This window comes from Zeugodacus cucurbitae, chromosome 3, assembly GCF_028554725.1.
Source record: "Zeugodacus cucurbitae isolate PBARC_wt_2022May chromosome 3, idZeuCucr1.2, whole genome shotgun sequence".
Lineage (NCBI taxonomy): Eukaryota > Metazoa > Arthropoda > Insecta > Diptera > Tephritidae > Zeugodacus > Zeugodacus cucurbitae.
In genome coordinates this window covers 26,830,011-26,855,899 of record NC_071668.1, presented here as the reverse complement: position 1 = coordinate 26,855,899, position 25,889 = coordinate 26,830,011, and the positions used below count along the sequence as shown (strand labels likewise).

At 34.5% G+C, this 25,889-nt stretch overlaps 1 protein-coding gene across 1 annotated transcript in view; it reads right to left on the bottom strand.

Annotated features, from left to right (window-relative positions):
• The window catches only part of Nckipsd_0 (UPF0047 protein YjbQ), a 26,608-nt gene extending 719 nt beyond the window's left edge, over positions 1–25,889 (bottom strand). The window contains exons 1-4 of the mRNA XM_011194123.3: positions 25,732–25,889; positions 22,646–23,651; positions 223–277; positions 44–125 (exon numbers count right to left, since the gene is read on the bottom strand). Of these exons, the coding sequence (XP_011192425.1) occupies positions 44–125; positions 223–277; positions 22,646–22,844 (336 nt within the window). The 5' untranslated portion in view covers positions 22,845–23,651; positions 25,732–25,889. The remainder of the gene's footprint in view (positions 1–43; positions 126–222; positions 278–22,645; positions 23,652–25,731) is intronic.

The window sequence follows — 25,889 nt, the reverse complement described above, 5'->3', positions numbered from 1 at the left end:
CGTATTAGGGGAAGTAACGGTGTTACAATTTATATGTACCCACCATATCATCGGGTCCTTCGCACGAGTGCCTGTACGGTAGACCTTCGGGAACTATTTTATTTAACATCATTTCCATGTCGTCTCTATATATTTTACATATTTAAATTAAAAAAGTTAGCCAATTATCGTGAAATCGATTTGTTGTTGAGAATAATTAATGGAAACATGATTTTATATTACCTAACGTCTGGATCCCAACTCTCATTTAACGCTAAACTCGCGGATGTGTGGAGGACTGAAAGTAAGCAAAGAAAAGGAAAATAATTTTTAATTTTAGTTTTTGGCATTAATATTAATAATGGAAAAAAAAATCCCATCAATTTTTATATAAATAAAGCTATAAATAAGAGATGTTTACTCGAATATTTCCAGTAAAATGAATTATAATATTGGTACCCATAATTTCTTTTTCATTTAGATCTAGGCATACATAAAAAAATCTAGAAAGGTTCCGACTAGTCCACAGAATAACAAAAATCGTTATATATAATAGAATATGAGGGCTGGAAGTTTAAAAATCCTAGTATTAAATATATGGGGGTAAAGGAAGTAATGACCAGATTTTACCTATTTTTAGTTCTGAGGAACATTATTAGAAGAAAAATAAAAATCTCAAAATATGTATTGGAGATATGTCTATAAAGTATTAGAGATATTTACGGTTATTTCTGTAAAAAAGTAAGGCCCTCATGTTCGGTATCTGGGACCATGAAAAATTATGGTTCGATTTGGACAATTTTATATGACGATGAGTTACCTCCAATGTAGTTTAGTGCAAAATAATACCAGAATGTCATAAAAATTAATGTACCAAATTTGGTTAAAATTGGTCGAGCAGTTAGAGATAATGCTTTTTAACCCACGACACTCCTTTTTTCCATATTTTTATACCAATCTGAGTGCAACCCTTCTCTACAGTCTAAACTGTCAAATTTAATTGCTCTGAGGGGTTTTCTTAATGAGTTACTCACTTGAGGTAGTTTTCAAAAAAACCTTGGTATGTGGATTGCGTATTTTTGACGATTTATCCCATTTTCATGGTGTATAACAGTGTACTAAAGGGAAATATCTCTAGAATTGGTAGTTTGCGAGATATACAAACAACCTATTGCCACTGCCTAGTGTGATTCTCTTTACCCATTTTTATTTTTATAGCTTTGTTTTTGGCTTAGTTAAAGCACTTTATAGCGCATGCAGTTATATGAGTTAATTAGTCTATTTACATTGTTTACCTTAAGATCACTTGCAGTTAACAAGTAAAAAATTACTCAACAAAAAATAGTCAATACAGCATCTTCTGTTTCGAATATTACGTGAATCGATGTGCTTTCGCGAATCTCGAAATGCCAATTAATAATTTAATTGCATGTAACAACGATTTACACCGACGTAATAGTAATGGCAATGTTTATTATTCCAACCACAATGAAGTTGCAACAACAATATGAAAATTATCTTTGCCACAGCGCACACCTACAAGTAAACACACACACATATATATGTATATTATATGTACAACGAGCAAATACTGAAATGCTTTTTAATTTATACAATTAATTGTTTAAACGGTGGAAACTTTAATTATAACGCACAGTTCATAAAGAATGTCAGACACACCGAGTGCGACTGCGAGTGCGAGTCGCGTGGCTATGCGGCATGCCGCAGTAAGAAGCTACTGCAGTATGAATCTTCTCTAAATAGCCGAATGGGGGTATGTAAATGGCGAGTGCCTGACGTGAGGGGACGGTGGGTGGTGGAGAGCCGATGGGGTTGTGTGTAAAACATGAAAGAAAGAAATAATGTGACTTGTGTGGAAATATGCAAAAAAACAAACTGAGACACAATGATGACGCCGGCGCTGTCGTCAACAACACTAACACAAACACTAATAAGCGCAGCTAAAATGGGAAAGCAACAACAGTGGCGCTGCAAAAAAGTGGAGAATATGTATGTATGTACTTGCAGCAATGAATATGCATGAAAAAGAAAAGCAAAAATAGCATAAGCAACAACAATCACGCCATAAGCAACTAAACAACTGTTATAGCCACTATTAACAGGTGCACCAACAACGCCAAAGGACATTAGCAAGGTAACTAAACCAAGCCACACTAACAAACACACACATACATGTATGTATATATCCCCGAGTGATATACCGCAACAAAACATAGCAGCTTCCATTTTCTTTTTATTTACTTTATAAATATGAAAGAAACAACGGAAACAAGCAGCTAAATAAAAGAACAAGAACAACAAGAATAAAAAAGAATTCTCACATTCTTTCACTTTTGATCAAACAAAGGCAAATAAAAAGAATACATCTTTGCATGTGTGTGTGTGTGTGTGAGCAGAAACAGAAACATATAACAACTTAACAATGAAATGTGGTGATGACTTTAAAATGTGAAGTACATAATGGCGACTAAATTAAATTATGTGCTTTACAAATTAAAGATAGGGCAAGGAGCGAATTACGCGCACGAAGCACTCATCATCACAAAGTGAACTCAATGGGTACACACAAACATATGTTATATACTCGTAAGTAGTCTGTATGTATGTTTTTGCCGCGTGTGGAATCTACGGGTGGGTATATAAGAGATGGGGCGGTTAGTTAGTTAATGAAAGCCCAACGATGACAACAAAGACAATGAGGTAAGATTTTAAAGGACACTAGCAACATGCCACGAACTGGCTTGCCTCGCGAAGTATTTAGTTCGAAATGTAAAGGTGACCAGAAAACCAAAAAGAGCGTACTAAAGCGCGCTTTGGGATGGGAGCGGTTGTTCACTACAGTGAATATGAATTAATTGTTGTCTTCGATTCGCCAATCTCTTGTTAAAAAAGTTTACATGTGAAATCAACAATAAAATTATCTTGTTTAATTTAAAACAAGAAAAGTGCTCGAGTGATATAGCGGCGTCCTAATTTATCTCAATAAACACATCACGCAATATCTACTATGGCATACACCGAATATAATTAATTCCTAATATGTGAATAAATAATAGATAAGGAATAAGGAATTAAAAAACATTTAAATTTTCCCGATTTGCAAGAATCGATACCGGCGAATAATTTCCGGGTGCTAGTAAAACTGTACACTAAAATCCAGTAAAGAGTATTAATTCATTGTATTAACATAAAACAATATTTGAGCCATATATTCAACATAAAGAGCGCCAGAATAACGAAAAATCATTATATATAGTATATGTAACTGGGTAATTCCTGGACCGATTTAAACTATGTTAATTTGCTAAAATATGTATCTCACATATTAATCGTTACATACAAAATAAATCCCACCCCAATTGATGAAAAATCGAATATTAGTTATATGAGAAAGACTAAAGACCACCGTCAACAAACTGATTGGACCTTATCAGTGTGGCTTTAGACCTGGAAAATCAACAACAGACCAGATATTCACCATGCGCCAAATTCTGGAGAAGACCCGTGAAAATAGGATCGACACACACCATCTCTTTGTCGACTTTAAAGCTGCTTTCGACAGCACCAAAATGAGCTGCCTTTATGCCGCTATGTCTGCATTTGGTATCCCCGCAAAACTAATACGGCTGTGTAAGTTGACGTTGAGCAACACCAAAAGCTCCGTCAGGATCAGATAGAACCTCTACGAGCCGTTTAATACCAAACGAGGTTTCAGACAGGGTGACACACTATCGTGCGACTTTTTCAATATATTGGAAGGTACAATATTCTTCTACTGGCATAGTCCGATATATTGATATTGCCAATGAATAAGAACCACGCAGTTAGTTCTGCTTTCTCCAAACTGGATAAGGAAGCGAAGCGAATGACTCTAGTAGTTATCGAGAACAAGACGAAACATCTCCTTTCGTCAAAAAAAAGTCGGCGCATTCCCGACTTGGCTCTCATGTCACTGTTGACAGTAATAACTTTTAAGTTGTAGATAATTTTGTATATCTTGGAACCAGTATTAACAACACCAACAATGTCAGCCTTGAAATCCAACACAGAATCACTCTTGCCAACAGGTGCTACTATGGATTGAGTGGGCATTTAAAAAGTAAAGTCCTCTCTCGACGAACAAAAACCAAATTCTACAAGTCCCTCTTCATTCCCGGCCTGTCCGTTTATGGTGCTGAACACCCGATGAGACGACACTAAGAGTTTTCAACAGATAGGTTTTACTGAAGATTTATAGTCCTTTGAACATTGGCAACGGCGAATACCGCAGACGATGGAATGATGAGCTTATGAGTTATACGACGAAATTGAAAGAGTTCAATAATAAAAAGACAGTGGCTGCGCTGGCTATGTTGTGTTATCCGAAAGGACGAAAACACTCCAGCTTTGAAAGTCAATACCAGCACCCCCTCTGAAATATAAAATAGTTATATTAAGTATATGGAGGCTAGAACCAACTCTGGACCATCTTCCTTGTCTAATAAAAAATGTCCACTTAGTTTAATAAAAATATCATCCATTTATACCGATATAATTTACACTGTATGATGAAGATTACCCTGAATAGAAATAATTCCAAGAAGTGTGGTTGGCATATGTTGGTTTAATAATTTGTACATATGATTAGTGTCCGACCACCAACATCCTCAGTTCAATAAAAAATTAGTAAATACCAAATATCAAATATTTATGTTTATTTATATCAAATATGTATATAATAGTTTTATCTGCCATAAATACGATGTAAAGTCGAACGAAGTAAAGTAAACCAATATACTGGGTAATAAAAACGCCAATTAGTATAGTTAACTGTGGGGGAACTTGACTTAGTACAAGTATAAGAAGCAAACGTTCCTTTGCTTCGTAGGCATACCTAATTTATTATTATTAAATTATTAACAAAGACTAATACTAATAGATACGCTCTACAAATGGGTCGTTTTTACCGGTAACTCTCCTTGCCACCAACATATTGTAATAAGTGTATGGATTTTTTTAACGTGACACCATTTCCCAGTCGCATAATTGATGGTATTCATAAACAAGCATGCATGCATGTATTTATCACTGTGTTCTATGTGCGATCGAAACGATTATGTAATTGTCAACGTCATACTTGTTATACCGACATTAAACGCATTACAAATTAAAATGGAATACCCAAATGAAATTACTAATATATTCAAATTCGTACGACATTTGCAAATTGATTCAGTTGCACACAAAACACAGCTCCTTCTTCCTTCTTCGCCTGTTCACATATGCAAGCATACATATATGTATGTAAATGCAAGTAGTTACATATACATATGTATACTCGTACATACATAATGGTGTAATGTGTGGGTTTGTTTGTGCATATGTCCTCGTAAATAGTTAAATACATTACATGCTAATGTGTTTGTAAATGCGACAGCCGACAAACGACAATAAGACTGAGGACAATTGTAGTGCCATAAACCAAAGTATCGACTCAATAGATTGGAAAATATGATTTAGAGTAGTGTAAAAGCGAAATAGTTAAAACGCTACATGAATTTTTAAATAACACATTTATAATAGGATAATGATGACACATATTTTTCGTTTATTTAATTGAAAACACCAGAAATTTAAATGAATCAAATATTTCTTATATACTCAGCATCAACAAATAGAAAATATTTAATTATACTATTAATCTATAATATAAAAATGAATCGCAAAATGTGTTGCTAAGCGCATAACTCGAGAACCGCTGAACCGATTTCGCAAATTCTTTGTAAATTATAAAAATTGCCTGAAAAAGTCTTAAATCCACAATTTTCTAATCACCCATACAAACAATTTGTGTCTTTAGTCTCGAAAAAAGTCGAGAAGGGCCAAACCGATCTAGCTAATTTTAGTTTTAAAATATTTATGGAAGGCCAGGGAAGGATTAGAAAGTAAGTGTATATCGAAAAATTGTGAGGAAGATAAAAAAAGATGATTTTATTTGAATTGACAACAAAATTATAAAAAAAAAAAACAAAAAATAATAATATTTTGAAAGTTGTCATTGTTGCTTTGTTAAAATATTTTTGAACAAAACAATTGTATAAGGCTGTGCCGAGGCTGTATAACAAGTAGGGAAGGGCAACCGAACATTTTATACTCTCGCAATTTATTGATGTAACACACAATTTGAAATAAAGTCCAATAGAATAACGAAAATCAGCATTTATAGTACATGAGGGTTGAGGTAATTCCTGAACTGATTTCACTCATTTTCAACGCCCAGTTATAATGGGAATAGGGGCAACTTGACACCTGTTAGTAGGCAGACAAACGGCAATTCGGCCTTGAAATTACCCCTAAATGGCAAATCAACGAAACACCAGTCTGCAAAAGATCTATAAAGAAGATTTTCAAGATATTCAAGTCGCTGGAGGTACTGCACAGAAACCATAAACCATTTCCTGACATGAAACTATAATATAATAAACATAAATGGCTGATTGAATGACCTATATTGGTGGTAAACAAGGATCTCTTTGATCTTCTTGCGACAATTTAGAATTTCGTTAAAGGAGAGTTGACACAGCTACAAATCAGGATGACATATTAAATTATCCCACAGACTATTTAAAATTGCTGGACTATCCCCACTCACTTGCAATTAAAAGTAGTGTGAGTTTTCATCATGCTGCGTAACATAAATCAACATCAAACTTTGCAAAAGAACAAGACTGGCTGTGAAGAAGGTAATAAATATCGTCACCAAAGCCAAGATAAAGCCAACTATGAAATTTGGTCATTTGTTACTTTCTCCAATATACGATTAAAAAATCAAAGTTTTACAAATTATGATGATTTACGCTTAACACAGATCTACAATAATGTCTATCAATCATTTTAAAATTTGTCGGCTATAACGTTTTCGTCTTTATGCGTAAGAATTTTTTCTCTGCATTGAAAGATTTACTAATTTAATGTATACCTTAGCCACAAAAACGTGTGGCCGGGTCTGCTAGTATTTAATAATTATTAATATTTTAAAAACAGTAGATACTTGTTATTAAGACGATCTACTTTCTTTATGAGATTATTTTCATGACCTATAAGGTTTTCTGGTAGATGATGCGGAGCATTTCGTTAAATTTTAAACATTTTATTTAATTTTAAATCAAATTAATGTTTGGTGAATCTGACAACCCTTAAGAAAATAAAAAAGTTACCAAACTGTTTTAAATAGTTGAAATTCTCTCTATCTCGCCATCTATACTACAAAGTCTACAATTTATATGGTATTAGTGGACCCGTCAGAAGTTGTCCTGCATAATATTTTAAGCTATTATGATATTAAACAAAGTATGAAATGAAAGACACATAATCAAATAATTAGAATTAAAATATAAAATGAATTAAATGCAATATTTAAATTAGACCTAATGGTGACTACAAACTATTCTCGAATCCACCTGAAGAGACACAAATAATTTCATTCAAATCGGTCCAGCCGTTCAGGAGTAGTTCAGTGACATAAAGATAATATTCCGCTTATCCTTACACATTCAAAAACACCGTACAACACTCGGCTGAATATTGGACTAAATTGTTATGGGAGTAAAAAAGTCGAAATATTATGTTTCGAAGTTCGTACATTTTTTTCTTAATTCAATGGTGTATAAAACATTTTGGTCTAGCTTATATGACAGACAGATTCTATAAGAGGTCCAGATTTTTCGGTAAATATGTTTTCTATTTTTTTCGAAGATCTAACGATTCAGTAGCAACTGTTTGCTGGGTTCTCAATCACGTCCTCGTTATACCCACCGGCATTTTAAACGTTTTGTGTGACGAGCAGCAATGACGGACGTCACTGGCACGTCAAGTGAGCCAGGAATCGACAACAACCGCATTAACTAGTGTTTTTTTGTAGAATTTTTTTTTTTTTGTATTTTTTTGCATCACTAATGTTGACACCATGAGTAGCAGAAATACTTATAAACACCACCCATAGGAATGCAAACGGTTGTGAGTGCGTATACTCGTACTCATGTACACATGTACACTACAATAGAAATGTAGATGATTGTTGTGTTTGTTGTATTCTATGTCAACTGTATGCATTGTCTATCGGTTATGGTTTAAATGTTATGTTGTTGCGCGGCCATCATTGCTGCGGTTTATGATGAGTTGACACTGGTTGGTGAAGTGAACAAGGCGGCGATATGGCAAAGTAAATGTCTCTGAGCTGCGCATATAAATGTCTTTTTTACCTATTCTGTCAATAGATAAAAGTTTGGCGGTAAAAAATTTAAATTGTCATGTAAGTAAAGGTATAAGCATCGACCTGTTTCGACGATGTTAAACCATAGGATAAAACGGAATTCTCTGTTTCACTTAAAAATAAATTTCTAAATTTAAATTTAGCACAATGATAAAATCTGAGTTTATTGATAAATTCGGAGAAGCAATCTAAACTTCTACACTTCGTTTTCAAACATTGTCTTTTACAAATCTAAAATTAACCTATACATCCTGACAGTAGCGAGTTCACACTTTTTTCAATTTAACCGCCAGATTTTTTATATACTTACATATGTCACATTATAATATTACACTCATTATCACATTTACAAATTAATTGTACACAAGTAGAATGCATATGTGCTTATGCCTTGCCTGCTACCGCACAATAAAACTTCCAGCTTATGCACTTTCTGAAAGCCCAACATTGCAGTGGCATGCCTTCGTCTCTTTGCATTCTTGGCGGGTGTTGTGCCGTGTTTGTTGGCATTGTTTGCTTGGTGTATACATTTGTATGAATATGTGTGGCAATACATAATTCATTATTCTTTAAAATGGCATTTTCCAGATTCATAAACACATTAGTGGTGACTTTACAAAGTAATTGTCTATTTACAGGCTGTCAGTCATGACATACTATAAAATTTAAAGGGAGCACCACCACAATGTGGTGCATGTTGTTCATCGCAATATGTTGCAAAGAATATAATATGTTTTTTCACCTAACGATCGTTTATAACACCTAAACCTGGTCGAAATAGATATAGAATATCAAAGAGATCGGGATAAGAATACGAATTAATTTCCCAGTGTACAGTGGTTGCGCCCATAGGACAAAATTCAAAAAATTCATAACAACAAAAATTTCCGAAAAGTTACCAAATCGTCCCTAAAATGTCCAAGCTTCTTCATAGCAAACCGGTTTTTACTGCAAATCTAACGGGACATTCTAAAAATAGAATGCAAAGCGTGATCAACTGTTCAATTTTGTAGCGAAACTGCGCTAAGTTAGCTTTTCGTGAAAACAAAATTGAATTTCAAAGTGGTCAAACGTTTGCTAGAGAGGTCCGATTTTGATTATTTAAAAAGAATTTTATTGTTGCAGGTATTTACTTTAATAAATTCATCTTGTGAAATTAATTTTATTGATTTATTATTTGTTGTGTATTTTTGATCGATTATACTTTTTTGTGTATTTTTTTAACGTAATTTTCATGTTTAAATAGACATTTAGCTATGTTACCCCACGATCCCCCCTTTATGAGTGTTATCAGTGTATTTGTCAATAAGGTAATTGTAATTGTTATTGTATTTAAGGTAATACAAATGTTAGGTGTAGCTGCCGATATTTGCCCATATATTTATATTCGTGAATAAACTTAAGCTGTCGTATTACTGTTGCTCAAATTTGGTTTGGTAGAACAAAGCATTAAAAGCAAAGGCTACGCAGTAGAGATGAGAAAACTTAACATTTGTATTGGTTACATTTGCAAAAAAATTATTGCTTATTGGACTAAATACAATCGTTGTAAGATTTCAATTGTTCAGTAATGTAAACCGATGGCCTCTAAATTGTCCAAACTTCTTATTTTCAAACCGGGTTTTCCCAAAAATCTATCGGTACTTTCTAAAAATAGAGTTAAACGCATGAACAACTGTATTTTTTTAAAGCACATCAGACATTTTTTTTTAAATTCGCAGCAACAACGCACTTCAAATTGTTCTGGTAATTGTTCAGGTTAACGAATCAAGATTATTTTTAATGGCTTTTGAAGCTAAAGGTATTTATTTTAACTTGTGAAATTAATTAAGACTAACGTGATTTGTATTTTTTGTGAAATTAGTCTGCGTCTTCAATGTCTTCAATGTGTTTACATAAAGGTTTAGTTGTGTTCCCCTGCGATCCCCCGTTAGATTTATTTTACATTGTCTTTACCAGAGTCTTAAGGTAATAAAAGTGTTAAAGTTAGGTGCGGAAATTTGCAGATGTAGAAGTAATCGTCAAAATAATAATGGCCTTTGAATTAACTATTTTTAAGTTCAAACTCATTATAATTGGACTAAAAAAGCTTGGAAAGAAGGATAAACCATCTTTATTTCAATCTATGTACGGTTTACTAGAGGATGCATTATAAGTTTTTGTTCTAATTATAATGGCTATTGAAAATGAACTGTATTAAATTGATTGATAATTTGCTTTTTTCCTACATGAATTTTTTATATGATATGTGGGGGTTGGATGGGGGAAACTATAACGACAAATTATGTTCAGCTTGTTTATCGCTTTCTTAAATGTTTTTATAAAGCCTTACTGAAAGTTTTGACGCTCCGACCATGATTTTTGCGCATGATTGCCATATAATGGCAATTACAGTTGTATGGGAGCTATAGGACCTAGTAGTCCGATGGGGCCAATTTTTTTACTATATATTTAAAATAATTTTCTAGATTTTTGGTGAAAATTTCATAGCGATATCTCAACGGGAAGTATTTATGACCGCACTTCATACAAGCCCAACCACTGTGCAATGCCTCCTTACGTTCTTCGTGCAAGCGAAAATATTATGTAGAAACTTAGAAGATATTGCATTTAATTCAGACATCGATACATATAGGGTACTAATATGAAAAACCTATGAATGTAAGGCTAGTCGGGGCTAGCCTTATATGCCGAATATGTACATTTAATACTTCTTAGAAGGATATAAATACAGGTTACAATTGTCAAAAAAAAAGAGGTTAATCTGGTAGGCCAGAAGGCCACACATAGACCAGTTTTGGTCCTTTACCATACCAGATGGAGTGACGTCAGATAGTCAATGAAAGTAGTCATTCTTTAGGATGGCTGAGCTTTTACTATATATTTAAAATATTTTTCTAGATTTTTGGTGAAAATTTCATAGCGATATCTCAACGGGAAGTATTTATGACCGCACCTTCATACAAGCCCAACCACTGTGCAATGCCTCCTTACGTTCTTCGTGCAAGCGAAAATATTATGTAGAAACTTAGAAGATATTGCATTTAATTCAGACATCGATACATATAGGGTACTAATATGAAAAACCTATGAATGTAAGGCTAGTCGGGGCTAGCCTTATATGCCGAATATGTACATTTAATACTTCTTAGAAGGATATAAATACAGGTTACAATTGTCAAAAAAAAAGAGGTTAATCTGGTAGGCCAGAAGGCCACACATAGGTCCTTTTTGGTCCTTTACCATACCAGATGGAGTGACGTCAGATAGTCAATGAAAGTAGTCATTCTTTAGGATGGCTGAGCTTGACGTGAATTTCAAAATGTTATGTGGTTTCACTAACGATACCTCTTCCAGATTATCGTACTGTGAGGCCCCCAAATGCTGAAGCCGTTGTCTTGACAATGCAGGTCAAACACACAAGAGATGCTTAATTGTTTCTAAGGTGCCTTGCTCTCGACATTTCCTACAGTTCTCTAACCATGCCGACCATGGCAGGTTAAACTTCTACTTATCCAGACTGAACCTCGACATTCAAAATACATGTCCCGCATGACACTAACCACCTTTTTGTATGCCCAACGAACCCTACTCATCTAACCCCCCTTTCCCTTTGGTTCGACCCCGTCGAAACAGCATGTTTCCTGGGCCTCCCGTTAGATGACCTCGACGACAACTAGATTTATGCTTTCCGTTCCGGCAGAGATAGATAATCGTTACAACAACAACAACCATGTTCCTAAATTTTCATAACTTTTGAGATTTTGCAACCCGGTAGTTCGTTCCAGCGCGCTTTGAAGCTTCTTATCAAGTTCCTGTCTAGATCATCATATTGAACTAAAAAACTGTACTCATCGTGCATGACTAGTTTTTGAGATTTTTGAAAATTGTTTTAATAATTATGTTGTGGGAGACTTTATAAAAAAGACAAATGCACGTGAATCAAACGAATGATATTTGATTCACCAGCACTTGTCATTAACAAAAGTCAAAACAAAAAGCTACGCACAAAAAACTATTCCGCAACAATTATACAGCAAAAGTAAAGCAAAAGCGACGAGAGCTTCTGCATTGAAGAATGCTCTTTCTGGCTTTGCAACCGCAGATATCCCACCAGATTAGGTTAGTGCGCACTGTTGACGTGTTACTTTTGTAAGAGCAGAACATAGTTATGCGCTGTTAATGTTGCAATATGACCCAAATTAAATCACCTTCGTTAGCATATTCGCAGTGAAATATATAAATGTAATATAAAGAAGACAGCAAAATCACGCATTCGACTCAGTATAAAAGACAACACGCACACTCAGAAGGGAAGGGAAGAAAAGGTGGTGGACAGACGACGGATAATGAAATAGACAGGTGAAAGGCTGAATGAGTCCATTGCTGGTTTTTGTCTGCTCCCTATACAATCATAACTGCATCAACGGTTAAGTAACTACTTCCCAATTGGTTTACTTGCAGTTAGCACACAGGACGTCCGTAGTAGTCTGTGTTGATTCGCTTTTCCATATGAGGAACTGGAGGTTTAGAACTGTAAAAAATTTAGAAATACAGTGGAACTTCCATAACTAGAACTTCTATAACTCGATGATCTCCATAACTCGAACTTTTGTATTGGCAATAGCGTTTAGAAATCAAATTTCATACAAATTTCCTTCCATAACTGAAACATGCTTAACTCGAAGTTCTCCATAACTCGAACTCTTGAAGTGGCAATAGAAGGCAACTTTCATACAAATTTCCTTCCATAAATCGAACTTTTCGACCAAGGCATAATACAAAAATGTAAAATTTTACTATCGAGACACAGTTTTAAAAGAGTCCCTATATCGTATGGAGGAGAATATGATATGACTCTAATGGATTTCATAAATCATTAAACAAAATCATGGTATACAGGCGTCGAGAGCCAAACTATTGTGCAACAAACAAAATTACAGAATTCATGTTTTAACGTATTTAAATAAAACTTTATGCGGAGTAAACATTTAAAACTGTGTATAAATCTATATTTTACAGCTTTTTTTTATTGAAAATTTCTATAACTCGAAGTTTTTCTATTCGAGTCGAGTTAGAGAAGTTCCACTGCATACCAAACGGGTCTCTCAGGACTCTGACTCCCCTGTAAACTAACTCATCTAACTCACACTTCTCCCTGCGGTTCAAACCTCGAAACCAATTGGGACCTTCCCATAGATGATGTGGTCCTTACAACAACATAGAGTCCCACATAATTATTTACGGGCACTTATTTGTCTGAATAAAAAAATAAATATATTTTAATCTTTCTCTTTTAATTCACTTTTCCATTGGAAATGAACTAGTCAATAGTCAACCGGTGATTTTCTAGTCAAATACTTTCGCTACGAGGGGTTTAGAATTATATGTATGTATGCATGTATATCATGTAGATGAGGCTGAAGTGCGCAAAAAATGCATGAGGAAGTGTTGAAACATAAAATCCGGCACAAAGATGAACCATAAAAAACAAATTTTACAAACTAACTGTTACATACGTGCATATGTAAGTATGTATGAGTGTGCAGATGAAAAAATAAAAATATGCCTGCATATATGTAAGCGCAAGTGCATAACAAGCGACGGAATGACGACTTTCAATGGTTCAAACGTACACACTTTGTTCACATCATTAAACACACTCACAAAAAAAATACATACATTCATATATGCACATATTTACATATGTATGTATATGTATGTATGTACGTTTGTCTGCACACGTGTGTGCCTGATTTTACAGTGCAAATGATGTTAACACGTTGATGCATTTTTATTGCTTGCAGTGCTTTGCATTTTTCAACCACACTCAATTGAGGCCAAGACATATGAATATTGATTTCCAACCCCCTCCGCAATTTACCTTTCATTTCCTCTATTACCGGATTCAGCAATTGAGCTTTGAACAAGCCTCTTATTGGCACCTCTTTATTGAATATTAACTGCTGATCGTTTGATGGTGTAAAACCATTTCAAATTTGTTTAGCGCAAAGCGATTAAATTTCAAATTACGAGTACACCACCAAACTTGGGACTTTTTTGCAATTAAATTCACTTTTTGATTTTAGAAACTTGTTGTTTTGCTTTCATAACGGTTATTTGTAACATCTTAATGTTGCAGAGGCAGAGAAAATGAGATGCAGAATTATGTGAGTTGGATGAATATTATAAACTATGAAAAAATCGGGTAAAAAACAAACTCTTCAAGCATTTCGTTCTTGCTTCGAGTTTATAAAAATTATATGTTTATAGATGTTTGGATAAATTTTCAATAAGATGTTCTACTATCAAAGACTCGTACAATTACTACTGAACCCCTAAAGAAGAATGTTGGAATAGAAAAGAAAGAGTATATTGACGTTATATATTTACTATACAGCGGGAGAACACAATTTTTACTAATTACTGTGTAACAAGCCGAGAGGCTGGCTACAGAAAATAATATTTATTCGAAACTACTCCATATCATAAGGAGTAACCTACATATTCATGGAAATTATACCCGTTGCCGGTCAATTGTTTCGAAGAAGTGATGAATGCTGGTAAATTATAGAATCTCTGAATTTGTTCATCGATATATACATATGGGCATTTCCGCCAGAAGGTCCACCACAGACAAAATATTAAACATTATTAGAATTACAAAGTTTTTGCATATTTCCATAGGAAAATATTTAAATTTATTTATATTAAATTAATTTTAAATTAATTCATAACCAATTACGAGATACAAGCGAGCAATTACCCGCTTGAAGAACAACAAAGCAGCGGGGGCCGATAGATTACCGGCAGAACTATTCAAATACGGCGGCGAAGAACTGATAAGGTGCATGCATCAGCTTCTTTGCAGAATATGGTCGGAAGAAAGCATGCCTGACGATTGGAATCTCAGTGTGCTCTGCCCAATCCATAAAAAGGGAGATCCTACAATCTGCGCCAATTACCGTGGGATCAGCCTCCTAAATATCGCATACAAGGTTCTATCGAGCGTACTGTGTGAAAGACTAAAGCCCACCGTCAACAAACTGATTGGACCTTATCAGTGTGGCTTTAGACCCGGAAAATCGACAACTGACCAGATATTCACCATGCGCCAAATTTAGGAGAAGACCTGTGACAAGAGGATCGACACACACCACCTTTTTGTCGATTGTAAAGCTGCTTTCGACAGCACGAAAAGGAGTTGCCTTTACGCCGCGATGTCTGAATTTGGTATCCCCGCAAAACTAATACGGCTGTGTAAATTGACGTTGAGCAACACCAAAAGCTCCGTCATGATTGGGAAGGACCTCTCCGAGCCGTTCGATACCAAACGAGGTTTCAGACAAGGTGACTCACTATCGTGCGACTTCTTTAACCTGATGCTGGAAAAAATTATAAGAGCTGCAGAGCTAAACCGAGAAGGTACAATCTTCTACAAGAGTGTACAGCTCCTGGCGTACGCCGATGATATTGATATCATCGGAAGCAACAACCGCGCCGTTTGTTCTGTTTTTTCCCGCATGGATAAGGAGGCGAAGCGAATGGGTCTGGAGGTGAATGAGGACAAGACGAAATATCTCCTGTCATCAAACAAACAGTCGGCGCATTCGCGTCTTGGCTCCCACTTCACTGTTGACAGTCATAACTTCGAGGTCGTAGATAATTTCGTATACCTGGGAACCAGCATCAACAACACGAACAATGTCAGCCTCGAAATCCAGCGCAGAATAACTCTTGCCAACAGGTGCTACTTTGGACTGAGTAGGCAATTGAACAGTAAAGTCCTCTCTCGACGAACCAAAATCAAGCTCTACAAGTCGCTTATCATTCCCGTCCTGCTTTACGGTGCAGAAGCTTGGACGATGTCAACATCAGATGAGACGACACTAGGAGTTTTCGAGAGGAAAATTTTGCGTAAGATTTATGGTCCTAAGAACATTGGCAACGGCGAATACCGCAGATGATGGAACGATGAGCTGTACGAGTTATACGACGACATTGACATAGTTCAGCGAATAAAAAGACAGCGGCTACGCTGGCTAGGTCATGTTGTCCGAATGGACAAAAACACTCCAGCCCTGAAAGTGTTCGATGCAGTACCCGCCGGAGGAAGCCGAGGAAGGGGAAGGCCTCCACTCCGTTGGAGGGACCAGGTGGAGAGCGACCTGGTTACACTTGGGATCTCCAACTGGCGCCGAACTGCGAAGGAGGGAGAGAGGTGGCGCACTATCGTCGATTCCGCTATAACCGGCTATACGGTTGCAACGCCAATCACATACATACATACAATTACGAGATATACGAAAGCCAAGTCGAATAGGAGCTACTACTACTGAAGAAATATATTATTTATAATTTTTTGCTTTGTGTAAAACCTTTATAAGGGTATAAAGAGCAAAATAAAATGCATAAAAAAGCATGCGATTGCAAATAACTGTAAGTTTTTGCTCTCTTATTATCCTATATTTTAATGTCCCGTGCGACATCAAAAAACAACACTTGTTCCCACAGCAAGCTCGCCAAATTTCAAAAATCGGAAGATTTGTGGTTTTGGTAACTACTTAAAATTTGTCACGTGCGACATCGTAGGTGTGGAATTTAAAAATTGGAAATTATATTTTGTCTTATAAAATTGACTTAAGTATGTAAATATATACATTTTCATTAATTATTTACATTTGACCAAAAACCGCACTTTAAATTCCACTGAAATAGCTATTCAAATAGATTTTGGCGAAAATTATAGGCTTTCAAAGCAAAATAAGACTGCACATTTTAACAATGTTGTCAGGAGAAAATCGTTTGTTTTTAAAAGTGACAACTAAAATTAAGAAATCCTTTAGTTGCTTTTCTAAAATATTTATTTTTTTAAGGTAACTGCTCTCAGTTTAAAATCAAATTAATAGTTATTATCAAGGCTGGTTAATTTTATAAAATAATTAAAATACTCTTCATTAGAATGTAATTTTTTTGCAAGGAGCCGTCGATGGAGTGGGAGCAGTCATCAAAAGGAAAGTCTAGCAAATAACGAAATCCAAAAATGTGTATACCCGAGGACAGCATTTTCTGAAAAAAACTGTATTTCACATTCATAATACTATTTTCATTTCATACTGTAGAATTTTTGTTGTGTTTCTCGTTGGATATTAGTTAAAATAAATAAACAAATACATTTACTACTTTTTAAGCCATTTTATTGGACTTCTTGTTGAATAATTCCGTATTATAACAACAAAATCAACATAAATATTATGATGGTAAAAAATGTCCCGTGCGACATGACCCGTGCGAATGTGGGTAATTAATTAATTAAAAAAAAAATTATAAATTATTTTTGGGTGAAACTCATACCAATTTTAAAGGCATCCATTCGCAACGCTCTACAATCCAAAACATTTGAATATTGCCTCACAATTCGCTGAAATCGCCGTTTGAATCGTTGTCCCCAAAAACGACTTCCATTTGTTGTCCCGTGCGAATGCCTGGGTTTTTTGCAATTACTGTAGATTAAGACTATTGTCAATCAAAATATTAATCCATCAACTTTGTAGTAATCACACGGGGAGTAGTACCCGTATGTGAAATGTACAAGTGGTATAAATATAATAAATTGGCATAATATTGATGTCGGCTTGAAAATTTTTATTATGAGGTATTAGTATATTTACATGTTTTAACTTTTTTATATTCATTTAGATCTAATTTAGGTGTAAGATTCATTTACAAATGTTCTTAAGTATGTACATATGTATTATACACTTTTTTGTCCGGTTTTAATAATTAGATCCATTGAAGAAAATATGCAATAGTTTCTATTCTTTTAAGCGATTTTCACAAATATTAAAATTAAAAAAATAATCATTGTGTTCATAGGTTCGCCAATATTTATATTTATTCATTCAGGGTGTTTAAACCACCAATTAGATGAAACAAACTGAAAATCCTTGGGCGAAATGGTGAGTCTGAATTTAATAATACTACAAATAACAATGAAAAAAGAGAATGCAATAAAACAAAACAAAAAATGCATATGAAAGCAAATTGAAAAGTTAATACATAAAAGACATTTGAAAAGGCCTTGCCATATGCCTTTATCTCTTATACCAAGAGTTGTGTGCCACACTTCGCTCCACCACAGCACAACGCTGCACAATCCCTAACCAAGCTTGACCTCAATTTTTGTTTAGTCGGTAGAATTAAAGAGCAAATTAAAAAGGACTAAGCAACAGCAGCAATAACAATCCCATATATGCTGTTGGTGAGGGGGTGAGAGGGCAGAACTTGAAATAATATCGAAGCAACACGAAGGGCACAGGATGATAGACAACATATGAAAACCTCAATTTCATTCACTGCCGCGACCGAGTCGCACCGAACTAGTTGAGGAGCAAGTGTAATAAGCAAATAATAAATATGTACACTGCGCGCCATCAGGTTAGCACACCTCTAGATCAAATAGTTTTCGTTCATTTTATTTTTAAGTTAATGATATTTTTGATTTTGCGTATTAATTAATTTAAACATTTATATATTTTTTAAGAGTGTGTCGATCACCACTTATTACATGAAAGATCAGATTGGGTAGCGATACAAATGTACACATGTCTAATATAATTTCAGGAAATGAATGACCAAGGCTTTTTAATGCTTTTAATTTGTTCTTCTTTAGTGTAATATTGCCTGCGAGACTCGTAAATTTTCCCAACAAATGTGTGAATATCATATTTTCATATATACATCATATTGATGTCCGATAAGTAAGGCGGTTTATGTTAAAACACCATTTTGTCCCTTAATTCAAGACTTAGTCACTCGACCACTTTTATTATGTGTATTATTATGATGGAAACACTATGGCAAAGTTCCAAACAAATTTTGAAAATAGAGAAAATCAGTTTCCTGTACATTTTATATGCCTTTGCAGTCATATGATTGCAGTCAAAATATGCCATGGTAGAAGAGGGCTCCCCAATCCATCACACCACCCCCACGACTATGTGGCCATTCCAGCTGACGTTCCTCCGTCTTGTTAAGGGGTATTTTTTTATTAGTTTTAATATTTTTAAGTATGGAGCATAATTTATAACCAATTAAACGGGAGATAAGCACCACCATTTGCTCTGATCTTGACGGTCGATTGATGAAAATATGATACTTCTCTTGAAATTGCTCAACTATCAGCAACGGAAAATACTTTAATGTTACTGCCTTTATTATTTCAACCCTACCACTTATTACTCAAAAATTTTAATCTAACTGTTTAACTTCTTCTATATCAGTTATGATATATTGATATTGATTTCTCTTCAACTTAAAGCATATTTCGTTTACCCACAAAAATAAAATGTAGCATTTGAGTAGTACAAAAAGTTTGTGTCAATAAATTTCCAAACTCTGAAGAGAAATAGAAAACAATTGGATGTACTAACCTAATGACCAAAAATAATGCAAACTTTTCGGCTAAATATAAGGGTAATAGAAAAAACCATATAACGAGGCATTTTTATGACTTGATCTTTTAACCAGGGACTGTTCATACATAAATGAAAACATGATAAAAAAGAAAGTAGCTTTAAGTTAAGAAAAAACAAATCAGAAGCAATTATATTAGTCCGATGAAGGTGCTAACCTGATGACGCGCAGTGTATATATGTATATCACTTATAGCAATACAAAAATATAAATAAATAGTATGTGAAGGCATGAATTTAGGGGTAAATGTCGGCACATATGCATGAATATGTCAGCACCGAAACAATCGGAATCGATTAATAAAAACGGCGCTAAATTCCCTATGTACATACTTGTACATACATACATATTTATGTAACCATTGTATTCCACATGCGGACAGATTGGTTTGAAAGAAATACGAAATCATATTTTGCATACAATTGAACATGATGCCAGAGAAAGCCCGCTGTCATATGTGTCTGAAAATTATGTGATGGCAACACTTCGATTTCCAAAACCTTGGCAACATAGGTGACATTAAACAGATCGTTCATTTGAATTTTTTAGTCGAACGATAATAATGCAATTGTAAAGATTATCCACGGGATATAGCACGGGTGTTATATGAGTTGGATTCGTTGGGCATTCAAAAAAGTGGTTAGTGTCATGCGGGAACTATTTGCATGCTGAACATATGTTTGGTATGTCGAGGTCTATTTGAAGGAGTTTTACCTTCTACAATATCCAGAAAGAATTTGTGCTAGGGTCACTCTTGTTTTTCGAAGCAACTCGAACTCGTCGTCTGCACAAGATTTCTACGAAAGTAATTCTATGCTCTCGGTTAACCCTTTCGACCCCGACTTTTTTCCTGTGGTTTTAAAATTTTCTTCTCCATTGGGACCATAAAAGAATGCCAAAAAGAGATTACAAACAAAATTTTAACTAGCCACGCTAGGTAGCTTGTGAGTAACATTGGGGCATGATGGTATACAAAAATCATAAAGCGAAAATTTTGAATTCATGAAAAAATGCTATAATACATTTCGAACAAAAATGCATACTCATTTTTTCATTGAATTAAATTATTGTAATAATTGGATCGATTCTAACAAACGTTTGCAAATTTTCGTTCACAAATTATCAACGACTTTAATGCACTATGTTAAAAAAACTATAAGAATAACGGTAAAGAATGTTGTTAACTGTTTTGATTTTCATTTTTAACATATTAATCTATAAGTAGCCACTTAAATCAAGTTAAAACATTGAACACAGATTTTGCTTTAAGTCATCAAACTGGTGAAATTGCTCACAGGCAACGTCGGGGTCGAAAGGGTTAAGGAGCAAAGTGACTTCGTTGTGCAAGTGGTATTCAGGTGTCTTCAGGAGGCATCCAGTTATTATGCGAAGTGCTGTGTTCTAACACGTCTGTATCTTCTTCTACTGCATTCTACTGTCCAGGCGACCAAACTTCGGCGTGTAGTAGGATACCGTTCCGACGACAGTAACCGTAACGGACCCGGATTTTTATCCGGCCAAGTATTGTCAAATCGGCAGCATTCCTCGAAATTATTTGGGTGATATTTTATGCCGCTACAACAACAGTCGTTCTCAATCCTACGTCCAGTTGGTAATAGGGTCGCCGTGGATTTAGCAGGGGGAGTGTCAGATTTCGCGCAGTGAAGAAGCAAGAAAGGTCGAGGGATTAGTTCGTTTCGTTTATGACGTTGAGTGTTACAATCCTGGTTTAAATTGTAAATATAGAAATAATTGCTAATTTTAATTGCGCGTTTTCTCGAGTTTTCATTTTCACAAGTGTTAGAAAACGGTGCCGGCGATAGCAAAAAGAATATATGTCCGATCGAAAAAAACCAAAGGGATCTAGCATCAGTACCACTTATTTAGCAACTTAAAGGCAATTTTTTTCTTAAAAAAGTGAATTTTTTTTTTCAAACTTCGAAAAAATTTGGACTTTTATAACTTCTTCGGTATTTTTTTAGTTCATAAAGAAAAGAAACTTTAAAAATTAAAAAAAATTTGGTTCGACTGTTTCAGATGCATCGCACGACCTCCATCACCGGCACCGATTTACAAGTGCAGACTTCAGGCGCTCCAGAAAAATACTATGAAAAAATTTCAATATTTTTTAATAATAAATATTGTTTTTTAAGCCTTAAATATAGTACACTATCGTCTTAAATTTCCGTTTACCGCAATCATTTCCTTCCCTTTCGAAAAAAATGCTAAAAAACGCAGAAAAAACAGACTACTGCTTTAATTGAAAATACAATAACAATACTATATACAATTTGTTCTGAATATGCAATATTTTTTAAACTATTCGTTAACCATATGTTTGTATATAATTTATTCCCCATTGACAAAAGTGATAAACATCACTTTGTATATAATTAAGAGTATGAAATTTCACGATGCAAAATATAAGCGTATTTTATTGGAATGGTAATGTTGCAATAATTTTATTTTTATAATAAAAAATATATGGTTGGGTCATGACGTATTGCTCTGTTTTTGCTTTCATTGCGAACCCGTCTACATGTACTTACTCCCTGTCAAGTGAGACATTTTTGTTTAGTAAATACTTCAACGCCAACAAATCAATAAAGTCGATTGTTGGCTTTTAAGGAAACCCCACTACTATGACACAAAAAGTACATTAATGCATATGCACATTTATATTGGCAAAAGTCAGCAGCAGAAAAAAACAATTTGTGTTTAAAACCTGTAAGAAGCATTTAATGAATGGCGTTCGTAAACTTCAATTGAGATATATTAAGCTTTGGGTAGCTACTAAATAAAAATGTGGAACAAGTTCCCTACACATTTTTTATATTAATGGGTCAGAATAAAATATTGAACAACTTTTTCACATTCACACATTTTCTTTGAATAATTAATAAGCGAAAATTTACTTACTTTGCACGTGACACAATCCCACTGAAAACTGCCCTAATTCGGGCATCTGTCGGAGTATCTCTTCTGTGACTAAATGAACACCTCGATGCTGTGGTCGTAAATTGATTTTGCGTTGAAACCACGCCGAGCCAATTTGCAGGCCCGAACTACCGCCAACACCGCCACCACCTCCGCCACCACGGTGATTGGACGATGCCATTGTGCTATTGGACGAAGAACTGCGAATGTTGCTATTGCGGCTCGCACTAGTCTTAATGTTGTGGCCGCTTCTGGTGTTGCTAATAGTGTGCTGCTGCTGCTGCTGATGCTGTAACTGTTGTTGCGGAATAGTGCTGCTATGACTGCGTCGTCCACTGCGACTATGTGCACCGCCGCCGCCGCCGCCGCCGCCTCCACCACTTGCACTACCTGTTCCTGTCGCCACACCAGCACCAGTGCCTGCACCACCACCTGATGAAGATGGAATCGCCGTTGTTGTCGTCGTTGCCGTTGTTTTAGCAGCAGATGTTGCTGCCGCCGCTGCCACTGTTACCACTTTACTTGATCGGCGACCACCTGCTGTCGGGCCTGAAGCAGCAATAATTGCTGATGATTTTGTTGTTGTTTTTTTCGTCGACGTTTTGGCAGTAAAATCGCTTTTAAATTATTACTAAATTTTTTCACAACTCGTATACTTTTTCTTCTATCTTCCTATTAAAACTGCAAACCAATCGAAATTTTCTTCACCTGGTCGTTGCAATGCAACTTAGCTGACACTACTCGTTGTCTGGCTTAAAATCGAGTGTTTGCACATTCAATTCTAATAATGGTTGTAAATTGTCCCCTTTGTTTTATTTTCACCAAAATCTAGAGCAGCGATGTATACTGCAGCACTCGTGATTGAGTTGACGTGGTAGAAATCTCTTGTGCTTTCTCGATTTATATTTTTAAAGACACTACGCCACACACGTTTGCACTTGAAATTATTGCATTCTGGTTACTACGCTCAAATCTATTGGGAAAGCACCTGAAATTAAAGAAAAGCAAAATATGTCAATCAAGCTTGTATTTAGAGTATAAAAGAGATTACACAAATGTATGTATAGGCTACAATAATAGGAACAAAGGCCCCGATATAACTATAGTAAAACTACTATTATTCAATTCAATAGTTTATTGTAAATCACTACATATTTCCACCAAAAATTAAAATCAACATTGTCGTATAGTTATTTAATTGAAGTTAGCCGTCATCATGTGGGGTAATAATGTGGCCTCCTTAATTATTTGTGTAATATATTTATTAATTGCATAACACTTTTTAAATGGAATGTCAGAATTGCAGAATTTAAAATTTACCGAGTTTGTTGAAAATTAATTCTAAAAAAATGTAAAAGAAAATGAAAGATAAATTTACTTTTTGAAAAGATAGTTATTGGCTATAAAATATTACATGTACGGATAAGAAGACTAATTATAACAATAATATTGTCTATGACTCAGATTGCCTTAAAAGCACAAACATTTTATAAATTTTCAAATTAATACTTAATAAAAACCAACTACTTAAAATTTATTGAATAAAAAATGCAAAATTTTAGTTTAGAATAATTCGTAACTTATGAATGGATTTGGTTTATATATGGTAATCCTTTTTAATAATAAACACAGGAAGAATATGTCTTTAAGCTTTAAAAAAATAACATAGCGCTCAATGCATATTTATACATATGTATATATACATATGTATGGTTGTATATGGCATACATGCGAAATTTTAAATCTAAATAATATAGCATTGGCAGTGTCAAACTGTGTAAATAATGCAAAGACCATCCAAAAGCACATCTCAAATTACGCCGTAAACAAACTCTTTTTTGCTTGTCTTCAATATCAGCTAAATCACATTAAAAAAATATTATTCCATGATAATCCGATCATACCCAAATAAAATAGATTTATGTATTTGTTTAGACAACGTTGACTTTTTAAGAAATAATTTACAAATATTTTCCGTTATAAAAAACTTTTTTCGGCATTTAAACAACCGGAAGTTGGGAAAAAAAACTTGTTGTATTTATATGAACTCCTCATATATATTTCATTTATTACAAAATAAATTGTTATATTAAATATGAATACTAAAAACTATTAAGGATATTTGTTAATATATACTGGCTAGTTCACAATCAGAAATAATTGAAGTATTTTGCTTTTAATATAATTTTGTTTATTATTATTTTATTTTTTATGAAGTTACGTGGTTCTATGTATGAATGTAGAAAATTATATCTTATATACGGAATTCATATTTTGTTTGAAACATTTTTAACATTAAAATTTCCAGCGTAATAAAGTCATTGCCCTTTTGGCCCTTCCTTTATTTTAGAGCACAAAAACAACACCAACAGGGTACATAAAAGAACACATGCGATAATGTGTAACGAAGCCTCTCATTCACTGTCTATACTGGAGGAACTTAAAGCAAATGCAAATTCGTGCTTTATCGCCCTAATTGCCACTTGGTGCTATATTATTTAAGTTTTGTAGCGTTAGTTGCTGGAATACCAACAAACCGGCTCCTTGGAGGAGTTCCGATATATATCCACACATATTTATACGTCCATTTATGCACAAACGTAAATACATTTGCATGGGGAATGACAGCAGGCCAAACACGCCAGTCAAAATGTATAAAAAATCAATTTATTCAACTGAATGCTTTGAAATCTGTTGTTCCTTGAAATTTCGGTTTGGAATTTCGTAAAGCAATGAAAAGAGATACGTTAGGTCTTAATCCAAAAACAATTTGCTTCAAATTATTCTTTCAATTATAAAGTACGTTTTATATACGATATGTAATACACAGCAATTGCCCATTTTTTTCGTATTCACCAAGTATTTGTAGCTTATTATAATATTACTATGCTCATATTTCTTTGATTCTTTTTAATTATTGACATAACAGTACGCGGTCACCGCACGCCACGTACACACACCTATACAAATCGACATACCGACATGAAAGTCAACGATACTTGCTTCACACTTAAAGAATTTTTAACTCTGTATAGAATAAAACGTTTGGTAAAACCACTAGCACTCACTTGTAAGTAATTCCTTTAAATATGATAGTGTATTTATATTTCTTTTACCAAATCGAGTGGAAAAAACTAGCACATTAAGATTTTTCTTCTCTGCCAAATGACACAGTATTTGACAGTTCTGAAAATTCGCAAATTCTATTTTACATGTTCTTCTTTAT